We start from the raw sequence: 27,239 nt of genomic DNA, 5'->3' as shown, positions 1-27,239 counted from the left end.
CCTTAATCTGTCTGCATAGGTAGGTGCTGATGCCCCCCTCTGACCACGAGGTGTTCCTTCTTGTCGGCCAGACTGCGCAGGCTCAGATTTGCTAGCATTGGACCATTGTACCCCCTGACCCCTCGGGAGCCACTTTTCGTACCGTCTCCCTTCCTCTTGTGCCTCGTCCTCTGTTTCCCCACCGGAGTCGGTTTCTGAATGATCCCAGTCTACGCAACTCCTTGCATCATCTTCATTCTGCCTGATCTCCAGCCTGTCTAGGACAAGTCCCCTGCTCCCACTACCTTGGCTGATATCCTCAGTGTCATATAGCTGAGTGCTCTCTAAGCGCTCATCTTCCCTTCCCCCTTGGGAAATTAATTCCAGCCCCATCTCGTCATAGATTTTATCAATCGTTTCCCCGATGCTTCTGGTGTCGAAGTCATCTTCAATATTTGTCCCGCTTGCACCTGGTACCACATCGCTTGCAGGAAAGAATTCTTCTATGTCTTCCCATTCTACTGTAGGATTAGGTTTAATGACTTCCCGCTCCAAATATTCAAGATCCCGTCCCCTTTGTCTGCGTTTATGTTCTACTTCCTCGTCTAGTATATTTCCTTGTGCTTCCTTGCTTCTTCTCTAGCCTTATCTACTTCCCGCATTCTTTCATTTCTACGTTCCTTTGGCCTTCTAATTTCCTCCTCTTATCGTCTCTTCGCTCTCTTCTCACGTACCCTTTGCTCTTCTTCCATCCTTTGCTTAGTCTGTCTGTACCGGTCGTAGGCTACCTCTTGTCTGCGATCAAGCTGTTTCTCTTGCTCTTCGCGATATAGTTGCTCTTGCCTTAGCCTGTCTTTCTTTCTTGTCTTTTCAACCCCTACTTCCACCTCTTTCTCTCTCTCTCTCTCTCCTTTGCGTCTAATCATTTTGGCCTCAAATCATCACTTCCTTTTCCATCCAACTTCAGTAATAACTGACCTCCCATCCATTCGTCTTTCGCGAATGCTATCTCATCAACTCTACCTTCATTTCCCTTACGTTTATTTCCCTTTTTCTCCTTATCTGGAGGTGCACAAATCTGTGCCCAATCTTTTCTTTCATCTTCGCATCTCTCTTTGTCCCTTGAGACCGCAGAGGCGATATTGTTTTCCTGTTCCTTTCCCTTATTATCGTCACTACTGTACATAGGCGACTCATATGCGGGGTTGCTATACCTTGTCGCTGCCTTAAGTTCTCTTAGTGGGTAAAGCCCCTCTGTTTTACTCCCTTCAATGACTGGCTCAGGCGGGGCTGGTGGCACGGTAGGCGTCTCACCCCCCTCCGTACTTACATTTAGTATCCAGTCTGTGGGTGGTTCTTCCACCTTCGTTTCTTCAAACATCTTCCACAATTCTAGAACAGCAAGACGATTCTAGCTTCTTGCCTGTATATGTGGCTTGTAGGAAGGTCGTCATATGCTGTAAAACAGCCTTAGAAAGGGACCCATTCTGTGGTCAAGGCATGAACATTTTGTGGGTGGTACCCTTAACCCACTCTGTGCTATACTTCTTGGGTTTTGGTGCATGCTTAGGTAGTTGCATGCACAGATTCGCAAGTGGGCTGACCTCCTCCATTTGTGATTCCGCCACCAACAATATTTATACAATTCTTTAACCTTCCAATAGTATGAGCGAGCACCACATACGCAAGCTCCAATCCAATCTTTTCACGCCAAAATTTATACCAACAATTTACTCAAAACCCATCAATTCAATGGGCATTCCCTCTTAGTTACAGAATCGCGTAAAGCCAAAATGCATTTCAAACAATCATTAATATAATTATTTTACATCTGACATAGAACAAGACACGTATTGCACACACTTGACAGACTAGACGAACACCAGCTGGTCATACGTATACCTGCCTTCTAATCAATACCCCATCATGGGATTTAAACAAACTCCCTTGATGATGTCTTTAAACGTTACCGTAGCCTAATTGTCCCCCCACTGTGGGCTCTGAGTTCACGTTTCTTCTGACCGCTGTATTAAAGCGCAGGAATAAGGCAAATCCTTACGTTTTTATCTCAGGTGCCCCCCTGGTAATCCTTACATTTTTATCTCAGGTGCCCCCCTGGTAATCCTTACGTTTTTATCTCAGGTGCCCCCCTGGTAATCCTTACGTTTTTATCTCATTACCTTATACTCGAGTCATTAACCCCCTATATATATATATATATATATATATATATATATATATATATATATATATATATATATATATATATATATTATATATATATGTATACAGTCTTCTATATTTCTAACTACTTTATTTTTTCTCCACCACCCACCGTTACCTTTCCCTTTCTGGCTCTAATGCCTACACGACATTTGCCAAAGTAACGAGTTTGTTGTTTCACTCACCGATCGCATCTTTTCCTCTCTGGGACTTTGGGATCACCGCCCCTTCCTCTTCCAGCCTTTTAAGGTTTTTTCGTCTGATTGGCTGCCTGTGGGAATGAGAAGGGTTATGCTTGGAAAGGCTGGTTCCTTCAGATCCACTGCAGATTTTTTATGGATTTATTCTATCATTGTCCACGGGGAGCTTCCCAGTCTACTCAGCCGGAATGGTGAAAGGACTTGTGATATTGCCGAAGGCCCGGAGTTACTTTGTGCCGTCGGTCTAAGGTGTCTTAGTATTATATAATCAATAATTAATGGCTGAAACCATCCTCTGCTACCAAGTGTTCAGGAGGAGAGAATTCACTGACGGGCCCAAAGGTCAGCGCTCACCCTCTAGAACTTGTAAGACAAGATAGCTGCACCATGTGAGGATAGGGGGTGCAGGATTCACTTACTCCAACACGACTCAATAATGAGGACTCAGTAAGTTGGCAAAGGGAAGTCTGTTTAATGACAAGTACATCAAACAGAGAAACAAATGGAAATAATCAGCATTGCAATCACCTGTCTCGCTCCAACTTCCACAAACTTCAGTTGAACAGCAATTCTTATAGGCAATATTCGTCATCATTGACGTCTAACTCTACAAAAACTCGGCGTGCAATATAATTGGTTAGGAAAGGTAACTTAAGTATAGGTGCTATATCTGTATATGATAATAGAGCATGTGGATTGGATAACTCTTATCGGGTGGGCGTATATGCCCCTCCCTCTACTTTACACGTGATTGATGTCACTACAAGTACAACGTCTTATTGATTATACTATCTTACTATCTATAGGACTCCAGATAACTTGGTCCATTGTGATTGGGCAGGTTACACCCCTAGACATAAATCCCCATTTTAATTAGCGGCATGCAGAATGGACACCCATGTGCCTGGTGTCCCAAGTTTCACTCTGCCTCCCATCCATCAATCAGTATTTTAGGGCTATGTGTCAATTAGTTGGCTGGCTATGGCCTCGAAACTGTAGCCTCTTATCAGGAAAAGTTATGGCATCCTCGGGTCCTGGATGACATCAGGCGGTGGTACTTCTTCGCGCCTGGCTGGTCACGTGTTAGTTCACCATGAATCTGCTTCAGTTTCCAGCTTTTAGAGCATTTAATTCTGTTTCAGCCTCGCCACCTGCATGGGCCCCCTTTATCTTGACCTTCATGAGGCAGGCTGTTATGCTCTGAAGTTTGACTCTTGTTAGCTGACGCTCTCCTCCCCTTCTCTGGTTGACCTCGATTTCCTAGGCATGAGCCACTCTTTGTTGAGTTTCGATTCCCTTCCTTCTTTTGCCTTTGGCTGGGTTACGAAACTTGGCCTGTCAGGCCTCTGGCAGCCTGGGTACAGTTCTGCTTTTACAAAATGGAGTCGCACTTGTATAATGTGCTTTATTGAGGTAGATATATGGTTGGCGCGTGCCACTCTATCTTCTACTAAGCATTGCAAGCAGTATCGATATCTTTAGCTTCTTGCGTTCCAAGACTATTTACACACGTTTAACAGATCGATTGCTTCCATCTTGTCTCGTAGCAACGTTTCCTCATGTTTTAACATTGTCTCTTCTCTGTGTCCATTACTTTTATTTCCGTAGTTACTCGCACTGGCGTGCTATCTTCGATAGCTGCTTTTGTTCATTCACAAGTCTGTTCAGGCACTTGAGTCATTTCCACTGGCCTTCCATTAGGGCTCTTTGGGTCTCTTCATGGACCGTCTGTAGGTACGCTTCGTTTTGTATCGGTGGCTGGTACGGCTGTCTGATAGGGTACCATGCTGCCCAGGGTTGTCTGGTTATGGGCGCTTCAACAGGTATGGATCTTCTGATGTATACTGGGCAGAGTCCCAGTGCAGCTCTTTGTTGGTTCATTTGCTCCTCATACGTCACATACCTTGGCGAGTACGCTCCTGGTACCTCGAAATGAGGGGAAGGGGTGCAGGCCATGTCTGGGACCTCCTCTACACCTTTCTGGGGGGCACGCCCCACAGTTTGAAGACCTCTGATTATTGTAATGAGACAAGAGTGGAAGAACTGCTCTGAGTGGGGGGCAGGAGGGGTATTGTGCTTTGCGTGGATGACACTGCTTTTTCCATTTATTCGCTTCCTAGCTAATTAGTCTAAATGTATGACTTTGTAAATAAAATGCTATGAATAAAATAAAATAAATCACGCTAACGTATACGAGAAAGTGCACCCCCAAGTGCAATATGACACTGCACAATCATTTTAACGCAATGAAGGAGACAGATGAGCCTCACGTGCATTATGACATCACACATCAGTGGTTGTAAATGAACAACAATCAGCAGAGTGTAAAGTGACTTTGTGTTCAGCCCACCCCCTTTTTATTCCCATTTGTACATTGGGCCATGGGCTGAAGATAATAAGGGAACATTATAGCATCTTGCCATTTGTAGTCCGGGTGGAGTTAAAGTGCGTATCAGACTGCACGCGGATGATGAGGTAGTATACATAGGAAACTTCTACTTATGGAGGGACACCAATATTTATTAAATACTGGGTGGTTCCAGAAAGGAATACATTGGGGACTTCCAACCAATTTCTACTAAAGCCCTCCTTCCTTCCTGCTGTTCTTATTAGTCCATCTAAACATACAACACCTATCACTATCCCCATTGCATTTTTATTCATTGGTATAAAGAACACATTTAAAATACATAATTTCTCAAATTTATAAACTTGTATTCATGTTTCCCTGTCTGCTTCCATTCTACAGCCACAAAGAACATACATTTCTGACATGTATATATCTATAAAATCACATTCCATATGATTTGTCACACTTACAAGTATCAACTATGTTATTATATTCCATTTCATATTAGTTGTGCTCTTGTACTTTGCCGTTCTGATCATTAACCCGACATGTTTGGGCAATACGCTGGCATTCTAGAGACTTCTTCATGAGGTAGGCAGTAGAATGCGAAACCCGACAACAAACACAAATACCAATCAATGCACCCTTATATTACGTGATTAAAAACCAAGGACGCGTCATCCCACTACTAGCATAGACACACCAGAGATATACTTAAGCAATAAACACTGATGGGTGAGGCATTCCTGGGTCAGGTAATGCACCGGGTCAAGTTTACATGAGCCCCAGGGCATTACCAGAGCCTGTAAACCCCAGCACGGAGGGATTCATTGCTATTAGCATCCCGGCATGCTTACCTGAGTGATAATAAATGTTTTCCATTGAGAAACGCGGTTGCCGATTCTCAACTTATACAAACTACAAACAAGATGGCCGTCATGGTCAAGGGAAAAGGGAACTACACATAGTCCCTTCTTCCTTTACTTGGCGGCCATTGCTGTGGCAGGGGAAACACTGGAATCCAAACTGTTTCAGGTACTGGCAAGGGAAGAAACAGCTGCAGCCAAGTGAGGCAGGAGTTGGGTTGGGGGGAGGGGTGGGAGAGATCGAGTTTGGGGAAGGGGATGGGGGGGGGGTGCGCAGGCTCATTTACCTGTTGCATGGCAGGGAAAATGGCAGCCTTCCACTGCTCAGGTGGCTCAGAATGCAGGAATTACCATGAGATAAAGACTGCATTCTGAGCTCCCTGATTGGCTGGGTGGTGCCCTGGCCATATTCCTCTGTGCTAATTAGTATAATCACCCTGCCTGAGTTATGCTTATTTAAACTCTGTGTGCTTGCTGTTTATTTAAACTCTGTGTGTTTTCCCATTTGCATATAGTGCTCCTGGCCTTCTCCACACATGGTTTCAAATCCGGAATGGATTTGCACAATTGCGCAATGACGCCAGACCAAATGTTCCCGAGAATTGTTTAAAATATGGAGACAAGACTACATACGGGTTCAGAAAAAGGTTTTCCAGTTGTAGATCGGAGATAAACTCAAGAAGGCTGTCAGAAAATTATTAACTAGGCATCGGTTCTAAAGCACGAAACATTTATGATATAATATGACAGGGCATTTATAACGCGCCTGTACACAAGTTTTTAGCACAACTAATAAGCAAAATAAAATAGATCTATAAAATCAATGTTCCATTACAAATTCCCTTATTTGTTTAGATGAAGCACTGATGTGTTTCAAGGGGCACAATAAATCAAGCATTCGTATATGCATAACTTCAGTGTAAAGGAAGGGCACAGATGAAACACGATTGATAGACCACCCGTTAAACAAGGTACCATGTGCAAGAGAGGTCATTTTAGATAACTAAACTGAGAAAATATTAGGACACAGGCAATTTGATTGTACTTCTTCCTTCATATTTTCTAGAACACAGTTGCCCCCAGTGGCCATCTTGGATTGGTGACATCACTTTCTGTGGCCATCTTGGATCAGTGAAATCACTTCCTGCAGCCATCTTGGATCAGCCCTATCTCCATCTGAAGGCCACAAGAGGCTCCTCTGGGAACACCAATCACGAAGAAATCGCCTCCTCCCAGCAACACCAGGGACAATAGCAGAGAGACCAACCACTGATGGACTAGGTGATCAGGTGATGAGAGCATGTGTCATCCCTTCTGAACTCCCTAGGGGCGTCCAGCCAGGGGCGTCCCAGTTAAGGGCAGAACTGTGAAGGGTGAAAACAAGCCGTTGACCAGCCTCTCTGCCTCTTAGCCTTTGCTTTTGCCTTCCTCCCTGGTACACCTGTGAGTACTCAAAGCTTCCTAATTAATGTCTGTCTCTCCACACTGCCCTAACACCTATTCACCTGAACTCTTTTCCTCTGAGACACAACTTCTATACTCTTGCTTACTGCAGCAACTGAACATTGCACTCTGGAATGCTCAGCCTTTGTGCAACAGCTTCCTTTATCACTGCTTTCACTCCAGCTCTCCTCCCTAGACCTTCTTGCTATCACTAAAACATGGATTTGTAAATCTGTCACTGCCACCCTGATGGCTCTAAACGACTCCAGACTATTGTTCTTTCACTCTCCTCGACTGACTGGCAGCAGTGGAGGCATTGGACACCTACTCTCTTCCTGTCTCAATGCCTCACAAATCTCCAATGCCACGTCCTATTTTTTATTTTTTTATTTATTTGTTTTAACCTCTTTGGTTTTTACAAAAATCAAAAATCCATCTTTCAACTTGGGACACCACTTTTGTCCGGCAAGCAGACTCCCTGTCGAGCTCGCCAGCACTTCTACTCCATGCGTGCTGGTAGGCCACTTGTGACAGGAGTATTGGCCCTTCTGAGTGCAACGTCCAGGAATTTAGCTGTCATCCTGGACCATCTGGGGGAGTCTCCTGCGATTAGCCGATACCAGCGAGTTTCTTCGTCCAGTGTAGTTTCATCTGATGTAAGTGGTGTCAAGTATTTTTGCCTTTCTGCTTCTAAGGCTGGGCATGACATAAGAAGATGGTAGATCGTTTCAGCTTGAACTGTATCTTCACATAGGCGACAGTGGGAATCAGGGACACGAGCTTGTGAAGCCAAGATTTCCTTTGTGTTCAGTAAATTTAGTCGCGCTCTCATAAACATTTTCCTCAGCTTCTTCTCTGGGAATCTCTCGCAGTATTTTAAAGGGACCCTCGGACGATTGTGGGTAGGAGGAAGGTGCTCTAGGGATTTGTACTGCAGGATCCTTTCACTGGTGTTGATCCAGTCCTGGTTTTCCAATTTCCTCTTTACTCTCCCAGGATTACTTAGGAGCGTTTCAGTCGAGCATGCCACTTCGTCCAGTTTTTCGTGTATTTTTTTGACCCATTCTAGTAGAGGTTTACAGGTTCCCTTGGAGATTTCGGTTTCCATGAGTCGAAAAATCGGCGGCGAGCTGGGAGACAGAATTTTCCTGTACAGTTGTACAGCACTTTGGGTTACCACTGAGGCTACAGATGGTAAGCCTAAGTCACATCGTATGGCTGGCATAGGTGCAGATTTTGGCAAAGCCAGGACTGACTTCCACAGGTAACATTCGAGCTTAGACCAGGTTTCCGGTGGTAGGTTCAGATTCGCCGCCATTCCGTAGGTTAGTGCTGGTATTACTTTGGATTTGTAAAACTGGAGCGCTGGTGACCACGAGAATTTTCCAAATTTGTTATCTACAGCACGAGTTTGGGCTGTTAGGCTTCGGATTGTTTCCCACAGAGAGTTCAAGAGGGAGTTATCTTTCAATGTGTTGTCAATCACAACGCCCAGGTATTTGAATTCTTTCACTGATTCGATTTTTGATTTGTTCAGATACCATGAGTGCGCCGTCTGTGATTCTTTAGTGGTTTTGCAGAAAGAAATGATTTTGGTTTTCTTTGAGTTGATCTTTAGGTTGTTATCTTCCATATATGTGGATAGGTTGGCAATCTGTCTTTGGAGGCCAATGGCTGTTTGATCCAATAGGATCAAGTCATCCGCATACCACAGTCTTAATATTTTTACTTCTCCCCGCTTCATGCCACGTCCTTTGCTACCGCTTTAAAATTCACAATCTCTACTGCTACCCCTCACTCGGTTCACTTCATCTCCATCTATTGGGAAACTCCTTGATTCTCTTTCCACTAAACATCATCTCATCATCTATGGGGACTTTAACTTTCCCTCTCCACCCACTTCTCAGAAATCTGAACTTCACTCTTTTCTTAGTACCCATGCTTTCCACTCTATCCATAACCTATCTACACACAGAGGGGGGTAACTCTTTGGATCTCTTATTGTTCTCCAGCTCTCTCTTGCCACTAATACTACTGTCACACCATCCATATCTGATCACTCAATTGTATCCACCACCATCTCCTTTCCACCCTCTGACCTCTCCCCGCCACTTGCCTAATCTATTACTAAAAGGAAATTTAAACCTTCTGCCATTCCCCCCTTTCTCTCTGACCTACAGTTCTCGCTCTCCTCCTTCGCACCTGATGTTTCTTCCACCAACACTGCCTTCTCCAAGTTCCAATCCCTACTATATGACTCATTTTCCTCTCACTTCCCGCTGCTTACTTTCATCCCTAAGTCTCTGCATCCTCAACCATGGGTCAACCCATTCATATGCTCTCTCCGCACAGACATGCGTTGGCTGCTGCACAAATGGAGGCATACCCACTCGCATGAGGGCCTGCCACTCTACTTCTCTGCCCTGAACCCTCTCAAGTCCTCTATTAATAGAGCGAAAAGGGAATTCTACCAACACTCATTGACTCTCACTCCAGTCATGTTTGTAGCCTACAGGGCACCCTAAACTCACCCCTTCAAAGTCTATGACTATCAACTCCACTCTCACAGCTAATGACCTAGCTGAATACTTTGCTGCAAAAATGTCCAAAATTAGAGACTCTCTCCTGACCTTCCTCACACTCCCTCCTCCTACATTTTACACTCTGCCTACTCTACCATCATCCTTTGTCTCTATCTCCCACTTTAGTCACACTAATACTGCAGAAGTCCTATCCCTACTGATGAAGGTTAACCCCTCTTTTGCCAGATCAGACCATTTTGCTCCTCAGCTAGTCAAGTCTATTGCCCCTTTAGTGGCCTCTCACCTCACTGAACTCTCCAACCTGTCCTTACTTTCCCTCTATGTTCAAAACAGCTATGTTCATCACTCTCCAAAAAAAGCAAGGGGCTGGCCTGAACCTACCAGCTAACTTTCACCCTGCGTCTTTTTTTCCGCACTACTCTAAAGTGCTAGAAAGGGTTGTGTTCAATTTCTGAGACATCCACAATCCTCATACAAGCAGGTTTCTGCTTATGTAACTCCAAGGAAACTGCTCTCATGAATGTGTCCCACTTCATTGCCTTTGCTAAGCACTATACTCTACCTTAATTCTCCATGAGCTGTCTGCTGCCTTTGATATAGTTGAATACTCTGATCTCCTTAATACTCACTATCTTCTTGGGATTGGCGATCAAGCCCTTGCCTGGATTGAATCCTACCTGGCAACTCACCAATTATCTGTCTCCTGGAGCAACAACACCTCTCAGCATATTCTTCTAACTGTTGGTGTTCCACAAGGCTGTGTCTTGGATTCTCTCCTGTTTACAGTCTACACCTCTGCTCTTGGGCCACTAATCTACTCCTTTGGGTTCTCATATAAACTCTTTGCAGATGACACCTAAATCTTCTTCTCTTTTTCTGAACTCTCCTCTGATCGCACTATCAACATTTCCAACGGTCTCTCTGCCATTAAATATTGAATGGGTTTGCACTCTCTGACGTTAAACTCTACTAAACAGATGTGATCTTCTTCCCTGCCAAATGTTCTCTCTCATCTCTTCCTCTGCCTATCTGGTTCCCACCTGACACTCTCCCCTACTCTTCCTCAGCTAGAATCTTCTGCATCATCTATGTTCCTTCTCACACCTTCTCTACTTTCATCTCCAAAACTGGAACAGCAGCTTGCCTCAACCTCCTAAATAGTAGGAGAATCAGGCACTTCATTCCTTTCAACACCACCAAGCCTCTCTTAACCACTCTTGTCTTCTATAAAGTAGACTATCGTGCCAGCATCTTCTTTGGTCTCCTCAATGTTGATTTCTGTCCTCTCGCCAAGATCATTAACTTCGCTACCAGGACTCTCTTTGAACTCCCTCACTTCACACCTGCTTCCTCGCATCGTCATCAGGCTGGATGGCTGAAGATGCAAAACAGGGCGAGATTACAATGTCTTCTCCTGGTTCACAAATCTATCCATAGAAAGGCACCATTGTACCTATCCACCTCTATCCAACTCTACAAGCCTTCTCAGAATGTCTGCTCTAGTTCCTCAACTACCCTTGTGGCTCATTGCCCTCCCTGTGCTTCGTCTCGTTTCCGCTCTTTCTCTCTTCTTGCTCCACTTGCATGTAATTCTCCTCTCCTGGACATCCGAGAAACAGTCCACACAGATGTGTTCAAAACCAAACTAGAAGCGCACCACTTCGTCTTAGAGTTACCCTCTTAAGCTACCTGTCATCTGCCTCTAGCTAACATTTTTCCATCGCCTCTAACCTGCCTCTGTTCCTGATTTTCTCTTCCTCCACTCTATAACTTCACCCATCATGGTCACATCCCGAACACAGCTGGCCATACCACCTACCTGCTTTAACAATGTCCAATGATGGCTGTCCTTCATCTATGTATGTTCACTCATGTATTGTCCCTGGCAACTGTTCCATTTACACCCCTCCACAACCCGGTCAGAATTTCCCTCAAACTCGCCCCATTGTAAGACGCTCACTGCTTCCCGTCCAATCTGTTTTCGTATCTATTGTACGTTCTTTTGTGGATGGGCATTGTTCCTCCCTGTATATAAATAAATAAATGAATACATAATGAGGATCCCCATTTTCCACAAATGATTTGAAACCATGAGTGGGGAAGGCCTAGAGCATGACATGGAAATGTGAAAGTACACATAGTATATTAAATAAGCTGGACTCAGATAGGGTGATGATATCAGGTGTATCTCCTGCCTGTGCATACTAGTAGTGAGGTGAAGTGCTGGGTGTCTAATCATGTAATATAAGAGTACATTGAATGGTATCTGTGTTTGTCATCAGGTTTCACATTCTACTGTCTACCACGTGAACAATGTCCCCAGAATGCCAGCGTAAGGGTGACACATGTCAGATTAATGATCAGAGAAGCAAAGTACACGAGTATAACAATATGAAATGAATCACAATAGCATAGTTGCTACTCGTTATGTGAGACACATCAAATGGAAGTTGGGGCTTTAGAAAGGAAATATGTAGGGAAACATACAGCAATGAGTGTATATTTGACAATATCAGTTTTAAAACAAGGTGTCGTGTATATTAATGAATAAAGGGATGAATAGTGTTAGGTGTTGTTTGTTGGGATGGACTAGTAGGAAGACCAGGAAAGAAGGAGAGGCTTGGCAGACATTGCTCAATTGTACTCCAGGAGGTGAGGGCGCTGCGCATGCTGCAGCCAGCCCCTCCATCTAATCATGACTTGCCCAGATGCAGGTGCACGGTCTAATGACTGGCCGGATTCTACACTTAAGCCCTGCAGTCGCGACCAGGGGCCCTTGGCTGCGCGTGGATTCCATGCTCTAGATAGTTCCCTGGCTGCAGGGGATCTGCATTATGTAAACATGCTTTACTTTGGTCGCACCTGAAAGCAGAGAACATTGCAAATAAACACACTTGATGTCAATGAAGCCCTGAAGGGACCTCTGAGCACAAGAGTTCCACTCCAGAAAGCAACAAAAACGTCCATTTGCACAAGGTCAGGTATTGTCTTTATTTAAAGAGAAAAGGCTGCCACTTACACACGCTGCACAATATATTAATAACAACACTTGGCTGTTCAGCTCCTGGCCTGTGGAGTAGCCAGTCTGTTGTTGCCTGCCAGTGGCAAGGTACAGTATGGCACTGGGACATAGGGGCACGGGATGAGGTCTATGTGTACGCCGTGAAAGTGAGTAATGGCCAGCATACAGTGGGGAAGGTAGTGCCAAGGGCCAATGGGTAGTCATACACAGTGACACAGACTGGGGGCAGATAGTTCAAGCACAGCGAATACGAAAGACTGGGTATTCATGCACAGGGAGAGACATACATGGGAAGAGAGAGCTATTCATTGTGTGGCCACCGGGAACATGACTAATGGCTTATTTAACACAGTGACACACTTATTGAGTGGACATTCTAATCCAGTAGCCATTGTCATGCCGCGTTATTTGAATTCTTTAAATATAAACTCGGACGGCACTTCAAACTGTATTTATTTGTTTCTGGTAGCGCTGCTATTGTAGTTACATGAATGCATATGAATGTTGTCTCTTTCTGCTTTGAATTCAGTACTCATAAGTATGCGTAATTGTTTATTATTTTAAATATATTGTAAAGGGTGGTTTTTAACCATATTCAATAAAAAGAGGAGAAATGCTTGCTCATGAAGAAAGACTGATGGTCCAGAAGAGGCATGTAGTGAGTTAGTTGTGGGCATGGATATTCGTTCACGATAGGTGCATCTCGGGACAACATGGGCAGGAACATGCGGGCAGGAAGTCCTGTTTATGCTCAGTAAAACTGGCTTTAAAGGGTGCCCTGGGACCTACATCAGAACATGGATGGGCTAGAGCACTGTTATACACTAGGAAAGTATTGAGAAATGCCAGATTTAAGCTAACACAGTTGCTGGACACACATAAGGCATATATGACACCATACACTATTTCACCAGTCCAGGGAGCGGGGGAGCAGAAATGCCTGAGGTGTGCAAATGATAAGGCAGACATACTGCACAAGTTTTGGTCATGCCCAGTGGCTGTCAGGTTGTGCAGGGCATAGCAGACAAAGTGCAAACAGCAGGGATAGACATGCACGAGTGGCCACCGGAAGCAAGCTTCGTGAGGCTGTTCAAACAAAGGCCTACTGAGACTCCTAGAGCCAGAATGAAAGACCTTATTGGCTTTCTGGCCAGATGCCAGATAGCCATAAATGGAAAACAGTGGAAGGGCCTCGGGTGGAAGCATGGAGGGAGGATCTGAAAAATGGGTGGCAGCAGAGACTTTGGTGTGGTACAGAGCGGCGCGTAGGATACAGGAAGAAGTCAGCGATGGCATTGCTGGGTCGAACGCACTGGCTCTACGGATATTTGCACGATCAGATGATCTTAACCCATGAAGCTTTGGTTGCAGCAGATGGAGCAGCCAGGCCAGTGGGAACGATTGGGCGGAGGTGGGATAGACAGGGATGAAATGAATATTGAGGGTAGGTGGGTAGGGAGCGGGCGAAAGCATGCACAGTTGGAAGTTTGCTCGTTTGTTGGGTTTAGGGGGGAGCGGGAACACAGCGAGCAGGGTGGTTCAGGGATAAGGACTGTCACAGGAAAGTGTATGGCAAGCAAGAGGACTTGAAGTGAACTGATCATTAGAACGGCAGACACGTTATATGTAAGCGGGACAACCTTTCTTCTTGCCGTTCTGAAGCAGTCTGTTGTTGGGTGCATTGTTGAACTATCAATAAAAAAAATTCAAAAATAATAATGTATCAGAGGATGGCACAGAAGGGTGTCTGTGGGAGGCACTGAGCTTGCATCTTCAGAACATGCATCAGAGGATGCCTTTGTATCATGAAATGTCCCAGTATGTGCATTACATGGCGTTTCAACATGTGTCAGAGATTGCCCCTGAATGTGGACGCGGGCGATCCTTGGCATGCGTATCAGCGTCTTCTCCCATCTAGGTGTCATATAACTCATCCTCATCGTCCGATGGGGGCCGGGTCCTCTGGAAAAATCCTATCTATAAATGAAAAAAAAACATTTTCATTAGTGGGAGGTGAAAAATGGAAACACTGAAACTCAGAAAATGATGCCATACAAGCACTTGCAGTCTTAGTCCTCTCAATGCACCTCATTCCCCTGCCAAGCTGCACAGTTGCCAGCTTTATTGTCCTCGGTTTTCATCAACTCAATTCCAGGTTTTGAATCTGCCGCGTCTGCTGTGAGGATGGTCTTGGTTTTCACTACTATTTCCGTGCAGGAAGTGTCAATAGTGCCCCACCTAATGTTATTTCTCCACCTGCCACCTTCATCCAGTCTCATAAAACGAATTTTAGTTCTACAAGTTCTCTTCTACGAAACAAATCTGTCCTCTTTCACTGTATTGTTACTTTCTACAAACCAAAATATCTCTAAAATAGATCCCATTCCTTCACCCTGCTTAAGAAATCCGCCATTTTGGATCCCTGCACTGCTTCTTGGAAATCTTTCTCCTCCTGGACTAGATAACCCCAGAACTGGAGACACTCCAGATGGAGGCTCCAAGGTGGCACATAATGCTCATGGCGGGACCCCACTAATTTGACAAAATTATCAAAATGCAGACTCAGGAAATTATTGTCCATTTCAGACCTTGAGAACCAGTTCAAATACTTCAGAAAAGGCCTCAACAGCTGAGGTGTACAGTGGTAGCACATTCTACCAGATCCGCTGGTTGTACATCCACCTGTGACTTCCAGCATTCCACTTCCTCTTCCCCCTGCCTTGTCACAGTGCATAGTCACTGTGAAGGCAATATGTAAGATGGCATCAGTGATAGTACATTCTACCAGTTCCTCTGGTTACACCTCCCCCTGTGCATTCCAGCAACCCACGTCCTCTTCCCTCTGCTTTGCCACAGTGGAGAGTGTGGTGCTGGAAATGCATTGGAGGGACAGGGCCTCTCTGTTCTTGTCCTGTAGTTCCTTTTCATTTGTGTCCTATATTGTTTTCTGCCCAGGAGTCCATGTGGGACTCTTGGCAGTGCAGCTCTTGCTGGTTTTGGTTTGGTGTACAGACCCATGGGATACCCTTAGGGCACCCATGGGTGGGGGGTACAACCCTGTGCCCCTAGTGTATGTTTTTGGGCACCTGTGTGTGGCCCACAGAGCAGCGTATGGGCTGGTGGCAGCTCCATGCTGAAATTGGACAGGTGCTCTGAGTATTCTCCATTTTGAGATACCCAGGCCCTGCCATTGGAATCAGTTGATTCCTGATAGGAAACAAGATGGCCCCTGTGGCCTCTTGCTTTCTATTGCCTGTTACCTTGTTTTCCCAAAGTCCTGGGAAGCCCTGATTCTGTCCCTTCCCCCTGACTGGCTGTTGGGTGGAAGTTCCATATACGGTGTTGTTGTGAAGTCCAGGCCAGTAACTGTATGTTGTGGGTACGCCCTGTGGGTGGGACCTGGGTGAATGGAGTGTGTGACCAATATTCACTCCTTGTTGTGGCTGTCTGGTCCTGATATGAGAGACAAAGACTGAGACAGCCCTGCCGAAACTGGTATGAGTGCAGTGTGTAGTGTTGAATGGCTGGCTTACTTGTCCCAATACACATTCCTTGTTGTGAGTGTCTGAGAGGGAGGAGTATGGTCTGAATGCACTGTATGCCTGATTGGCTGACTGACTGCATGAATGCCCTTCTGTATGATTGGCTGCTGAGTGTGACCCATCAGTGTGGATGAGAGGCAGAATAGTATATCTGGGGACCTCTCACCACTGGAAATTGTTCAGAAACTGTGTCTACACTTGAAGAGTAACTGGAACTGCTGATCCTCGACGCCCAGCTGGAAGAAGAAGAACTGCTGCTGCATTTGCTTCAACCCGATCCGAAAGCAGCCGAGTTCGTCGAGGACTGATCCGAGAGAGGACCTGGTTAGGCACCCTTTTCCCGTGCTCCGAGGGACCATCGAGCACAGCTAACCTTTGCCGAAGCTCCCTGGATGCTAGACCTTCGAAAGGCTGCCGACCGGAGACAGGGATCGCCGAGGAGAATGAAGTGAAGCCCCCGGACATCGATGCCATCGAAGTCCATTGCCGTTGACCAGGGTTCGGAGTATCACCATAACTGCTGGAGGCCCGTCGAAGCTGTGCTGTCCCAGAAGAGGGGACCGCTTGACTCCGCGACGCCGAAGACCTGAGCTGCCCGCTCCTTTGCCTAAGACTGTTGAATCAAAGGACTCCCTTTTCTCCGCATCGATGACCGCTTTATCCCGCCGGAGAAAGTCGAGGATGCTGACGCACCGAGGAGAATCCGCCGGTGGGTTTCCTGCCACCGAAGGACCACAAAGACTTCAATGACTCAACGCCCTTGTCGGGCCACAGTTCTTCGGAAACTCTTTGCGGTCCAGAACTATCAAACGCAGTGGTGCCCCGCACACCTCATCCTCGCAGGATGTCACAGACGAGCACCGCCTGGATCGACACCACGGTCTTGGCCCCCTCGAACCTCTCATCGATGCCGTCAACGCCAAGTTCACCTTCTTCGACACCTCTCGACGATCCGTGGCTCCTGCTTTAAAGGGAGTCACTCAAGAAGGATCCATCGACGCTGCTTCAAAGAACTCTGCTCCACCAGGTACATTGGGGGGGGGGGTAAAAACACTATAGGAGAGAATAAGACTATTGATCAATATATGGACTGGGCTTGTGCTATATCTTTATTTTACAGGTTGCCCAGGTGGGGGGATCTCCACACAGAACTGTGTCTCGTGGTAGGAGCCAGTAACCTGCCTATTGTTTCAACCATCTTGCTTTCCTTCCTATGCCTATTGTTGTTTTCCTTTTTTATTGGTCTGTGTGACAGTTGACAGAATAGTTGATGCACTTTAATGAGATCTGATAATAATTGTGGTAGCACTTTAGAACTGTATATGTTCACCATTTTTGATTTTCTGAGCAGAAAGTGAGTTATTGTGATAGTGTATATAACCTTGAATATTAATTATATAAAGACTGTGTTTTCAGTAATACAGTGTGTGGACATTCCTTTGTGGGGGCTTGGGGACTACACTGTACTTAAGAACCAGCCTGCAGCACCTCCTGAGAACCTAGGCCTTCATTGCTCGACCATAGCTACCAAATAGAGAATCTTGGCTGGGGTCCTTTGTGCCTCTCCTCTACCATATAGAGAGGAGGAGTACAGACACCGCCTCCAGTCTTTCCACTGGTGGCAGCGGTGGGATGCTCATCATTTTAAGAATCAGTCTATAACCGGGCCACTTACAAAATATCTGCACTTTGTTAAATTAAGGTTTAGTTGTGTACAAGATAACTGCATTACAAGCAATGGAGTCTATTGCAAATGGTAAATTGACTAGGATGAGCTTAGAGGCTCTCCAGAGTGCTTGTGAAGCCAGGGATAAGACTAGGGCTGAGCTGATAGCTGCCCTGGTGAACTACCAGACTGATGGGGAAACTCTTGAAGGGGGGGATGCAACCAATGAGGACTCTGCTCCTGGGTTTTTTTGCTGAATCTGTTTCTGGGAATGCCACCATTCCTGCTGCCTCTGTCCCAAACCCCAGCCATTTCTTGGAGCTTGAGTTATTAAGGATGAAATTGGCCTTTGAATACCGCAAGTTGGAAATAGATGCTGAGCTTAAGAAGGAGGAGTTGGCTCAACAAGTGGAGCTCAAGAATAGGGATCTTGAACTCAAAAATAAGGACCTTGAACTCAAGAACAAGGACACTGAATGTCAGAGAATCCAGCTAGAGAAAGCTAGAGTGGAGACTTCAGCTAAACCCAGTGAGAGTGTCAGGTCCCCAGCCACCAAGTTTTTGAAAGATTTGGTTGGTGTGTTTGTGGAGGGTTCAGATATCCTCCAAAGGATTGAAGCGTTTGAAATGGCTTGCGCAATTCATGATGTTGATAAGAGAGAATGGGATAAGTGTTTGTTAAGCAGAGTGCCTCAGACTGGATATGACTGTATTCTGAAACTGAGTGTGGAAGAAAGGGGTCAGTATGAGTGCATGAAGTCTGCTTTGATTGCCAAGTTTGGCAAGACAACTACCCAATACCTTAAAAGGTTCAGGGAATTTAAGAAAAGCGAGAATGTGTCTTGGGTTGACTGGGTGAGTGCTGCACACATGAACCTGATGGGGTGGATTGATGGTTACAAGGTGAAAACTTTTGTTGAATTGTCCCACCTGTTGTTTTTTGAGCATTTTTCTGAAGCCTGTACACCAGAGCTGCGTCAGTATGTTGCTGACCAGAACATTTTGGATCCCTTTAAGCTGGCTAGGTTGGCTGACAAGTGGGTCTCCCACCGGGTGTCCCCTAAGGACTCCAGTGGGAAGGACAAGGACAAAGAAAAAGGGACCTCTCAGAAAGCTGAGGTGTCCCAAAAGCAGTTACAGTCGAGTAAACTAAAACCTTCCTCTCCTAAGACCCAAATATCTAGTGGGGATAAGTCTTCTGTGGATGGGAATAAGAGTAGTGGTCCACCTGCTGCAAAGCAGGCTCCCAGTGGTTCCAGTACCGCATCATGCATTCCTGGCACCTGTTGGGAATATGGGGCTCTGGATCACAAGAAGGGTAACTCCAAGTGTAAAGGTAAGGCACTTGGAGTACAGGCTGTCAGCCTGACCTAACCTTACCCCATGTCTGATGTAGAGGCCACAGTCCTCCCCTCCTCTACAGGAGTCACATTCGGTGCTCCTGTAGAGATTTCCTTAGTGTCCCTTGGGGCCTGGGACCAGCACGCAGAAGTACTGGCGACTATCCCACAGAACACCCATAGGTTTTTGAGAAGTGTCCTCTTGAATGGCCAGCCTTCTACTGGCTTGAGAGACACTGGGGCAAGCATGACAGTGGTGGACAGGACCCTGCTCAAGCCAGAGGACTATGTAGGTGCTCCTCTGAGAACCACCAGGTTAGCTGGTGGGCCTCCCAAATTATCACATGTAGCCTTAGTCACACTCATGATTGGAGACAAGACAGCAAAGCTTCTTGTCCTGGTTCAGGACAATGTCCCTGCTAACATTCTGTTAGGTAATGATCTAGTAGAGTTGGGCTTGATCTCGGATGGTCTTCCCATGACTGCCGCTGCAGTCACTAGGTCACAGGTGACACAGGGTCTGACTGTGATTCAGGTACCCGAGCCAAATGTGAGGCCTAAGGCAAGACGAAGGAAGAACAAGAAGGCCACCTCTGTGCAGGGGGCTCCTTCTCTTCCTGCTGTTCCTACAGCACCCATTGGGATCCATGCTCCGGACGGGCTGGGTCCAGTGGAAAACCCAAACTCAACTCCTGAGGGAGAAGAGACAGAAGACCCTCCTGTGGGAGAGGTTCTCAACCCGGAGGATCATCCCGGCCTTCAATGCTTGTTAGCTGAAGGGGGACCTTCCCGGGCAGACTTCTGTAAGGGACAGAGAGAGTGCCACTCTCTCGAGGGTTTGAGGAAACAGGCCCTCTCCCAGGCACAAGGAGAAGTGCCTAAGACATTCCAGATTTATTGGGAGGATGAGCTCATTGTTAGTGAGCCCACTAAGCCTGAACCTGGTGCCCTCAAGAGGTTGGTGGTACCCCAGGTTAACAGGCCCTTCCTGCTGCAGTTGGCGCATGAGGTGCCCTTAACTGGTCATCTTGGTACCAAGAAGACTACGCAGAGGCTCTCTGCTCATTCCTAATGGCCTCAGATGGGAGTAGAAGTGGAGTCCCACTGCAGGACCTGCCCAACTTCTTAGTTGTCTGGCAAGACTGGAGGCAGTGCCATTGCCCCACTGCAGCCATTGCCAGTGGTTGGCACACCGTTTGAGAGGTTGGGCATCGACATTGTTGGTCCCCTGGACCCTCCCACTTCAGGTGGCCATGGGTTCATCCTGGTCTTGGTAGATCATGCCACCAGGTACCCTGAGGCTATACCCCTTTGGACTGTAACTGCCAAGGTGGTTGCATGGTTCCCCTAGGCATTTTTACCCGTGTTGGATTCCCCAAGGAGGTTGTCTCTGACAGAGGATCCAACTTCATGTCTAGTTACATGAAAACCATGTGGAAAGAGTGTGGGGTAACCTATAAGTTCTCCACCTCTTACCATCCCCAGACAAATGGTCTGGTTGAGAGGTTTAATAAAACTCTCAAGGGCATGCTAGGCGCTTTGGAAGAGCCCCTAAGGAGGAAATGGGATCTCCTCCTGCCATGCCCGCTGTTCGCTTACAGAGAGGTACCTCAAGAGGGTGTTGGTTTCAGCCCCTTTGAGTTACTCTTTGGACATCACATGAGGGGACCCCTTGCCTTGATCAGAGAAGGTTTGGAAGCCACCCCTCCAGGTCCCTCCAAGCAAGTGGGGGACTATGTGTTAGGCCTCAGACGGAGGATGACACTGATGATGGGTCAAGCAACAGCGAATCTCAAGGCTAGCCAGGAATTGAATGAATACTGGCATGACCTTAAAGCCTCCCAAGTGGATTGGACTCCGGGACAGGAAATCCTTGTGATGGAGCCTACCAAGCCTAGAGCTTTGGCAGATAAGTGGACTGGTCCCTTCAGGATCATCTCCAAGATGGGCAAAGTCAATTATCTTCTTGACATGGGTGTCCCTGTTGTAGCCCCTCAGGTATTCCATGTTAACAGGCTCAAGCCTTTCCACAGGAAAGCAGAAGTCTCATGTCTCTTGCTAGCTTCAGAGCAAGAAGAGGATGAGAGTGAGCCCCTTCCTGATTTGCTGCATAGCAACCCTCAGGATGGCTCAGTGGAGGGAGTACATCCCTCTCCCGATCTGATGACACAGCAGCAGAAGGCCTGCAGGACTTTGCTCCAGCAGTATGCCTCTCTGTTCTCACTGACACCAGGCCTTACACCTTGGTGTAGGCACGAAATTGACACTGGCGACAGTGTGCCTGTCAAAAGCAGGTGCTACCGTATGCAGATACTGTTAAGAACCACATCCAGGCTGAGGTCACCAAGATGTTGTATCTGTATGTTATTGAACCCTCAACCAGTCACTGGTCCAGTCCTGTGGTCCTTATCCCCAAGGCAAGTTCCCAGGCAGGTACCAAGGATTGGAGGTTCTGTGTGGATTACAGAGGAGTCAATGCCGTCACCAAAACCATTGCGCACACATTGCCCAGGGCTGATGAGCTCGTGGACACCATAGGTGCTGCCAAATTTGTGAGCACCTTTGACCTTACCTCAGGCTATTGGCAAATAGCTCTGACGGACCATGTCAAGGAAAAGACGGCGTTCTCAACACCAGAGGGACTCTACCAGCTTAGGGTCATGCCTTTTGGGTTGAAGAATGCCCCTGCCACCTTCCAGAGATTGGTCAACCATGCACTCAGTGGGCTGGAAGCCTTTTGTGTGGCTTACTTAGATGACATTGCCGTCCACAGTTCCACCTAGGAAGAGCATTTGACACATCTGGATAAGGTGTTGCAGGCCTTGAAAAGGGCTTACCTCACTATCAAGGCCACCAAGTGCCATATAGCTCAGGGGAAAGTCACGTATCTTGGTCATGAGGTAGGAAGGGGTCAAATCCAACCTCTCCCCAGTAAAGTGCAGGATGTACATGACTGGGAGACTCCCACTACTCAAACCCAGGTGAGAGCCTTTTTGGGTCTCACTGGGTATTATCGCAATTTCATGGCAGACTATGGAACCACAGCTGCACCCCTGACAGCTCTGACCTCACCCAAACAACCTAGGAAGGTTAATTGGACTGAAGACTGTCAGAGGGCCTTTGATGGCTTGAAAGAAAGTCTGTGTAGGGCCCCTGTGTTGTGTGCGCCTGACTTCAGCAAACCTTTTATCATCTAGACGGATGCCTGCGACACCGGAATTGGAGCTGTCTTGTCCCAGTTAGATGACAAAGGGAGGGAACATCTGATCATCTTCATCAGAAGACAACTCAAGGGTAGAGAACTTAGGTGGGCTACTGTTGAAAAGGAATGTTTCAGTATAGTTTAGAGCCTTAGGCATTTTAGGCCCTGACTTACGGGGTCTACCTTCAAGGTCCAAACAGATCATAAGCCCCTGAAGTGGCTTATGCAGATGAAGGGTGAGAACCCAAAACTGCTCAGGTGGTCCATTAGCTTGCAAGGGCTAGACTTCACCATAGAGAATAGACCAGGGAAGAGTCACGATAATGCAGATGGCCTTTCCAGAAGGTATGTTGACCATTTGGATGAGGGTGTCTATCCCGTGGGAGATTAGGCACCCTAACCTCAGTCTGCAGGGGCGACTGTGATGCTGGAAATGCATTGGAGGGACAGGGCCTCCCTGTTCTTGTCCTGTAGTCCTTTTTCATTTGTGTTCTGTATTATTTTCTGCCCAGGAGTCCATGTGGGACTCCTGGCAGTGCAGCTCTTCCTGGTTTTGGTTTGGTGTACAGACCCATGGGATACCCTTAAGGCACCCATGGGTGGGGGTACAACCCTGTGCCCCTAGTGTATGTTTTTGGGAAGCTGTGTGTGGCCCACAGAGCAGGATATGGGCTGGTGTCAGCTCCATGCTGAAATTGGACAGGTGCTCTGAGTATCCTCGATTTTGGGATACCCAGGCCCTGCCATTGGAATCAGTTGATTCCCGATAGGAAACAAGACGGCCCCTGTAGCCTCTTGCTTTCTATTGCCTGTTACCTTGTTTTCCCAAAGTCCTGCGAAGCCCTGACTCTGTCCTTTCCCCCTGACTGGCTGTTGGGTGGAAGTTCCATATATGGTGTTGTTGCGAAGTCCAGGCCAGAATGGCTGGAGTCTTCCCAGTAACTGTATGTTGTGGGTACACCCTGTGGGTGGGACTTGGGTGAATGGAGTGTGTGACCAATATTCACTCCTTGTTGTGGCTGTCTGGTTTCTGGTATGAGAGACAAAGAAGACAGCCCTGCCCGAAACTGGTATGAGTGCAGTGTTTAGTTTTGAATGGCTGGGTTACTTGTCCCAATACACATTCCTTGTTGTGAGTGTCTGATAGGGAGGAGTATGGCCTGAAGGCACTGTATGCCTGATTGGCTGACTGACTGCATGAATGCCCTTCTGTATGATTGGCTGCTAAGTGTGAAACAGGAGTGTGGATGAGAGGCAGAATAGTATATCTGGGGACCTCTCACCACTGGAAATTGTTCAGAAACTGTGTCTACACTTGAGGAGTAACTGGAACTGCTGATCCTCGACACCCAGCTGGAAGAAGAAGAACTGCTACTGCATTTGCTTTGACCCGATCCGAAAGCTGCCGAGTTTGTCGAAGACTGATCCGAGTGAGGACCTGGTTAGGAGCCCTCTTCCCATGCTCCGAGGGACCATCGAAAGTTAACCTTTGTCGAAGCTCCCTGGAAGCCAGACCTTCGAAAGGCTGTCGACCGGAGATGGGGACCACCGAGGAGAATGAAGTGAAGCACCCGGACATCGATGCCGTCGAAGTCCATTGCCGTCGACCAGGGTTCAGAGTATCGCCATAACCGCAGGAGGCCCGTCGAAGCTGTGTTGCCCCAGAAGAAGAGACCGCTTGACGCCGTGCTGCCGATGACCGGAGCTGCCTGCTCCTTTGCCTAAGACTGTTGAATCGAAGGACTCCCTTGTCCGCACCCATGACCGCTTTATCCCGCCAGAGAAAGTCGTGGACACCGACACGCCGAGGAGAATCCGCCAGTGGATTTCCCACCACCCAAGGACCACAAAGACTTTGGTGACTCGATGCCCTTGTCGGGCCACAGTTCTTCAGAAACTCTTTGCGGTCCAGAACTATCTAACGCCGAGGTGCCCCGCACACCTCACCCTGCAGGAAGTCGCCGACGAGCACCGCCTGGATCGACACTGCGGTCTCAGCACCCTCAAACTTCTCATCGACGCCGTCAACGCCAAGTTCTTCTTCTTCAATGCCTCTCGACGATCAGTGGCTCCTGCTTTAAAGGGAGTCACTCAAGAAGGATCCATTGACGCTGCTTCGAAGAACTCTGCTCCACCAGGTACATTGGGGGGGTAAAAACATTATAGGCGAGAATAAGACTATTGATCAATATATGGACTGGGCTTGTGTATATCTTTATTTCACAGGTTGCCCAGGTGGGGGGATCTCCACACAGAACTGTGTCTCGTGGTAGGGGCCAGTAACCTGCCTGTTTCAACCGTCTTGCTTTCCTTCCTATGCCTATTGTTGGTTTCCTTTTAATTGATCTGTGTGACAGTTGACACAATAGTTGGTGCACTTTAATGAGATCTGATAATTGTGGTACCACTTTAGAACTGTATATATTTACCATTGTTGATTTTCTGAGCACAAAGTGAGTTATTGTGATAGTGTATATAACCTTGAATATTAATTATATAAAGACAGTGTTTTCAGTAATACAGTGTGTGGACATTCCTTTGTGGGGGCTTGGGGACTACACTGTACTTAAGAACCAGCCTGCATCACCTCCAGAGAAGCTAGGTCTTGATTGCTCGACCATAGCTACCAAATAGAGAATCTTGGCTTGGGTCCTCTGTGCATCTCCTCTACCATATAGAGCAGGAGTACAGACACCCCCCTCCAGTCTTTCCAGAGATGCACTGAGGAGGCACTATATATGATGGCCTTAGTGGTAGCACATTCTGCCAGTTCCGCTGGTGACGCCTCCCCCTGTGCATTCCAACAACCCATGTCCTATTCCCTCTGCCTTGCCGCAGTGCACAGCCACTGTGCAGGCAGTATATAAGATGACCTTGGTGGTAGTACATTCTACCAATTCCACTGCTTACACCTCTACCTGTGCATTCCAGCATTCCACTTCCTTTTCCCTCTGCCTTGCCGCAGTGCACAGGTACTGTGAAGGCACTCTATAAGATGGAACTAAAGTGGATTTTCCAATCTCACTGCGCCAACACAAAAATGAGTTAGATACTGCTTAAGTTGCAGATTTATTGCAAAAACCAGTGAACAGCCTGACACGTGTTTTGAGCAATCCTTGCTCTTCCTCTGAGGCTGATACATATCAAATAAATTATTGTCATCGGTATCCCAATTCAGTTATGATCAAAAACCAAAGCAAATCAAAAGAAAAAGAAAAATTAATGACATTTATTTTTAAAATAAAACAAATTATTAAAGATTTTAGGTGTATACATCACATGTGCAGTTGGTGAGGAAATGGGGCGGGCGGTATAACCAGGAGGGTTGTTATTAAAAACTCCCCTCGAATCCAACGCATCAGATCAAATAAGATATCAATCAGATTATTCAGGAATGGCATAGAAAATGTGTCATATCAAATACAGAAAAACAATTCCTAATGACTGATTGCCCCACCACACCAACCATATATTTCTTGCCTAAACTTCACAAGGAATTCAGTGACATAACAGAAGGTAGACCTATTGTCAGCGGAAGAGGAGGTGTATTGGAACCGACCTCCATTTATATTAATGAATGTATGTTACCTGCAATGCTCATAACACCAACATACATAAAAGACACAATGCATGTTCTTCAAATTCTTCAAGACCTAACATTCAAACCAAATCTTATGATGGTCACTTTAGATGTTAAATCACTATATACCTCAATCAAACATGACATGGCAATCCAAAGTGTTGACTTCATTTTCAGACAAACTTCAGCCGCATGCTATGTGCATGTAGAAATGCTTAAACAACTATTGCTATTTGCTCTTCAAAACAGCATCTTTCTCTTTAACGAGTCATATTACAAGCAGATAATCGGGAAAGCAATGGGTGCTAGTTTCGTGCCAGCATTAGCCAACATATTCATGCATTTTTTTGAAGTACAACATGTATTTTGTGAACATCCGCATAAGCAATTCATATACGTCTGGAAAAGGTATATAGACGATATTTTAATGCTATGGTCAGGTAACGAAGAACAACTCCTCCAATTTGCAGATGTGCTGAACTCTAACACATGGGGGATCCAATTCACCTGCTCATCCAGCACCAGCAGCATTGATTTTCTCGATCTCACTATCATGAACACCAAGGATGGGTTAATTGCCAAAACTTTCAGAAAAAGCACCTCAGTTAATTCAATCTTGCATTCAAAAAGCTGTCACAAAAAACAAGTAATCTCAAACATCCCCAAAGGGGAACTCATCAGAGCACCACACAACTGTACACTGCTCTCCGATATTTGCCACAGAAGCTAAAGGCATCCAAGCAAGATTCCCACAAAGGGGATACAATGCCAGACAAGTGGAAGATACCATTAAACAGGTTAGTGGGTATAAGAGAGATGCACTAATCCAACCTAAAATTGGCACCATCAAAGAAGGACCCAACAAGATTCGACTCATTACTAGATATAATAAAGATAGCCATCAACCTTACAACATCATCAAAAGAAATTGGCACCTATTACATCTAGATGTGGACATTACTAAATGGATTGAGCCCTTTCCTAATTTCACCTACAGCAAAAGAACCACTCTCAAAAATGTACTGAGCCCGCCATTCATGCAACAACAAGAACGACCACCCATTTGGCTCAGTCAGGATCGACTCAAAGGTTTCCGTAAATGTAGAAACTGTTCAATGTGTCCATACGCATTAGAAGGGAATAGTTTCTTACCTGTAACTCCATTTCTCCAGCATTGGTATCTTTCATGGATTTACATGCTTAGAATATTCCCCGTCGTCAGACTGGGAACCCTCAGTACATTTATAAAGCCGTTTTCCATAGGAAAAACTTCGACACTTTTG

The 27,239-nt window shown here is 46.4% G+C and overlaps 1 protein-coding gene across 2 annotated transcripts in view; it reads right to left on the bottom strand.

The window, feature by feature from the left end:
- Positions 1-12,576: 12,576 nt before the first annotated feature.
- The window catches only part of ITGA2B (integrin subunit alpha 2b), a 462,084-nt gene continuing 447,421 nt past the window's right edge, over positions 12,577-27,239 (bottom strand). For both annotated transcript variants that reach the window (XM_069634280.1, XM_069634281.1), the window contains one exon: positions 12,577-14,603. In XM_069634280.1, coding sequence (XP_069490381.1) covers positions 14,541-14,603 — 63 coding nt within the window. In that variant the 3' untranslated portion in view covers positions 12,577-14,540. The remainder of the gene's footprint in view (positions 14,604-27,239) is intronic.

The sequence above is a fragment of the Ambystoma mexicanum genome, chromosome 13 (assembly GCF_040938575.1).
Source record: "Ambystoma mexicanum isolate Mex_15411 chromosome 13, UKY_AmexF1_1, whole genome shotgun sequence".
Classification (NCBI taxonomy): domain Eukaryota; kingdom Metazoa; phylum Chordata; class Amphibia; order Caudata; family Ambystomatidae; genus Ambystoma; species Ambystoma mexicanum.
This window is presented reverse-complemented; position numbering and strand designations above follow the sequence as displayed.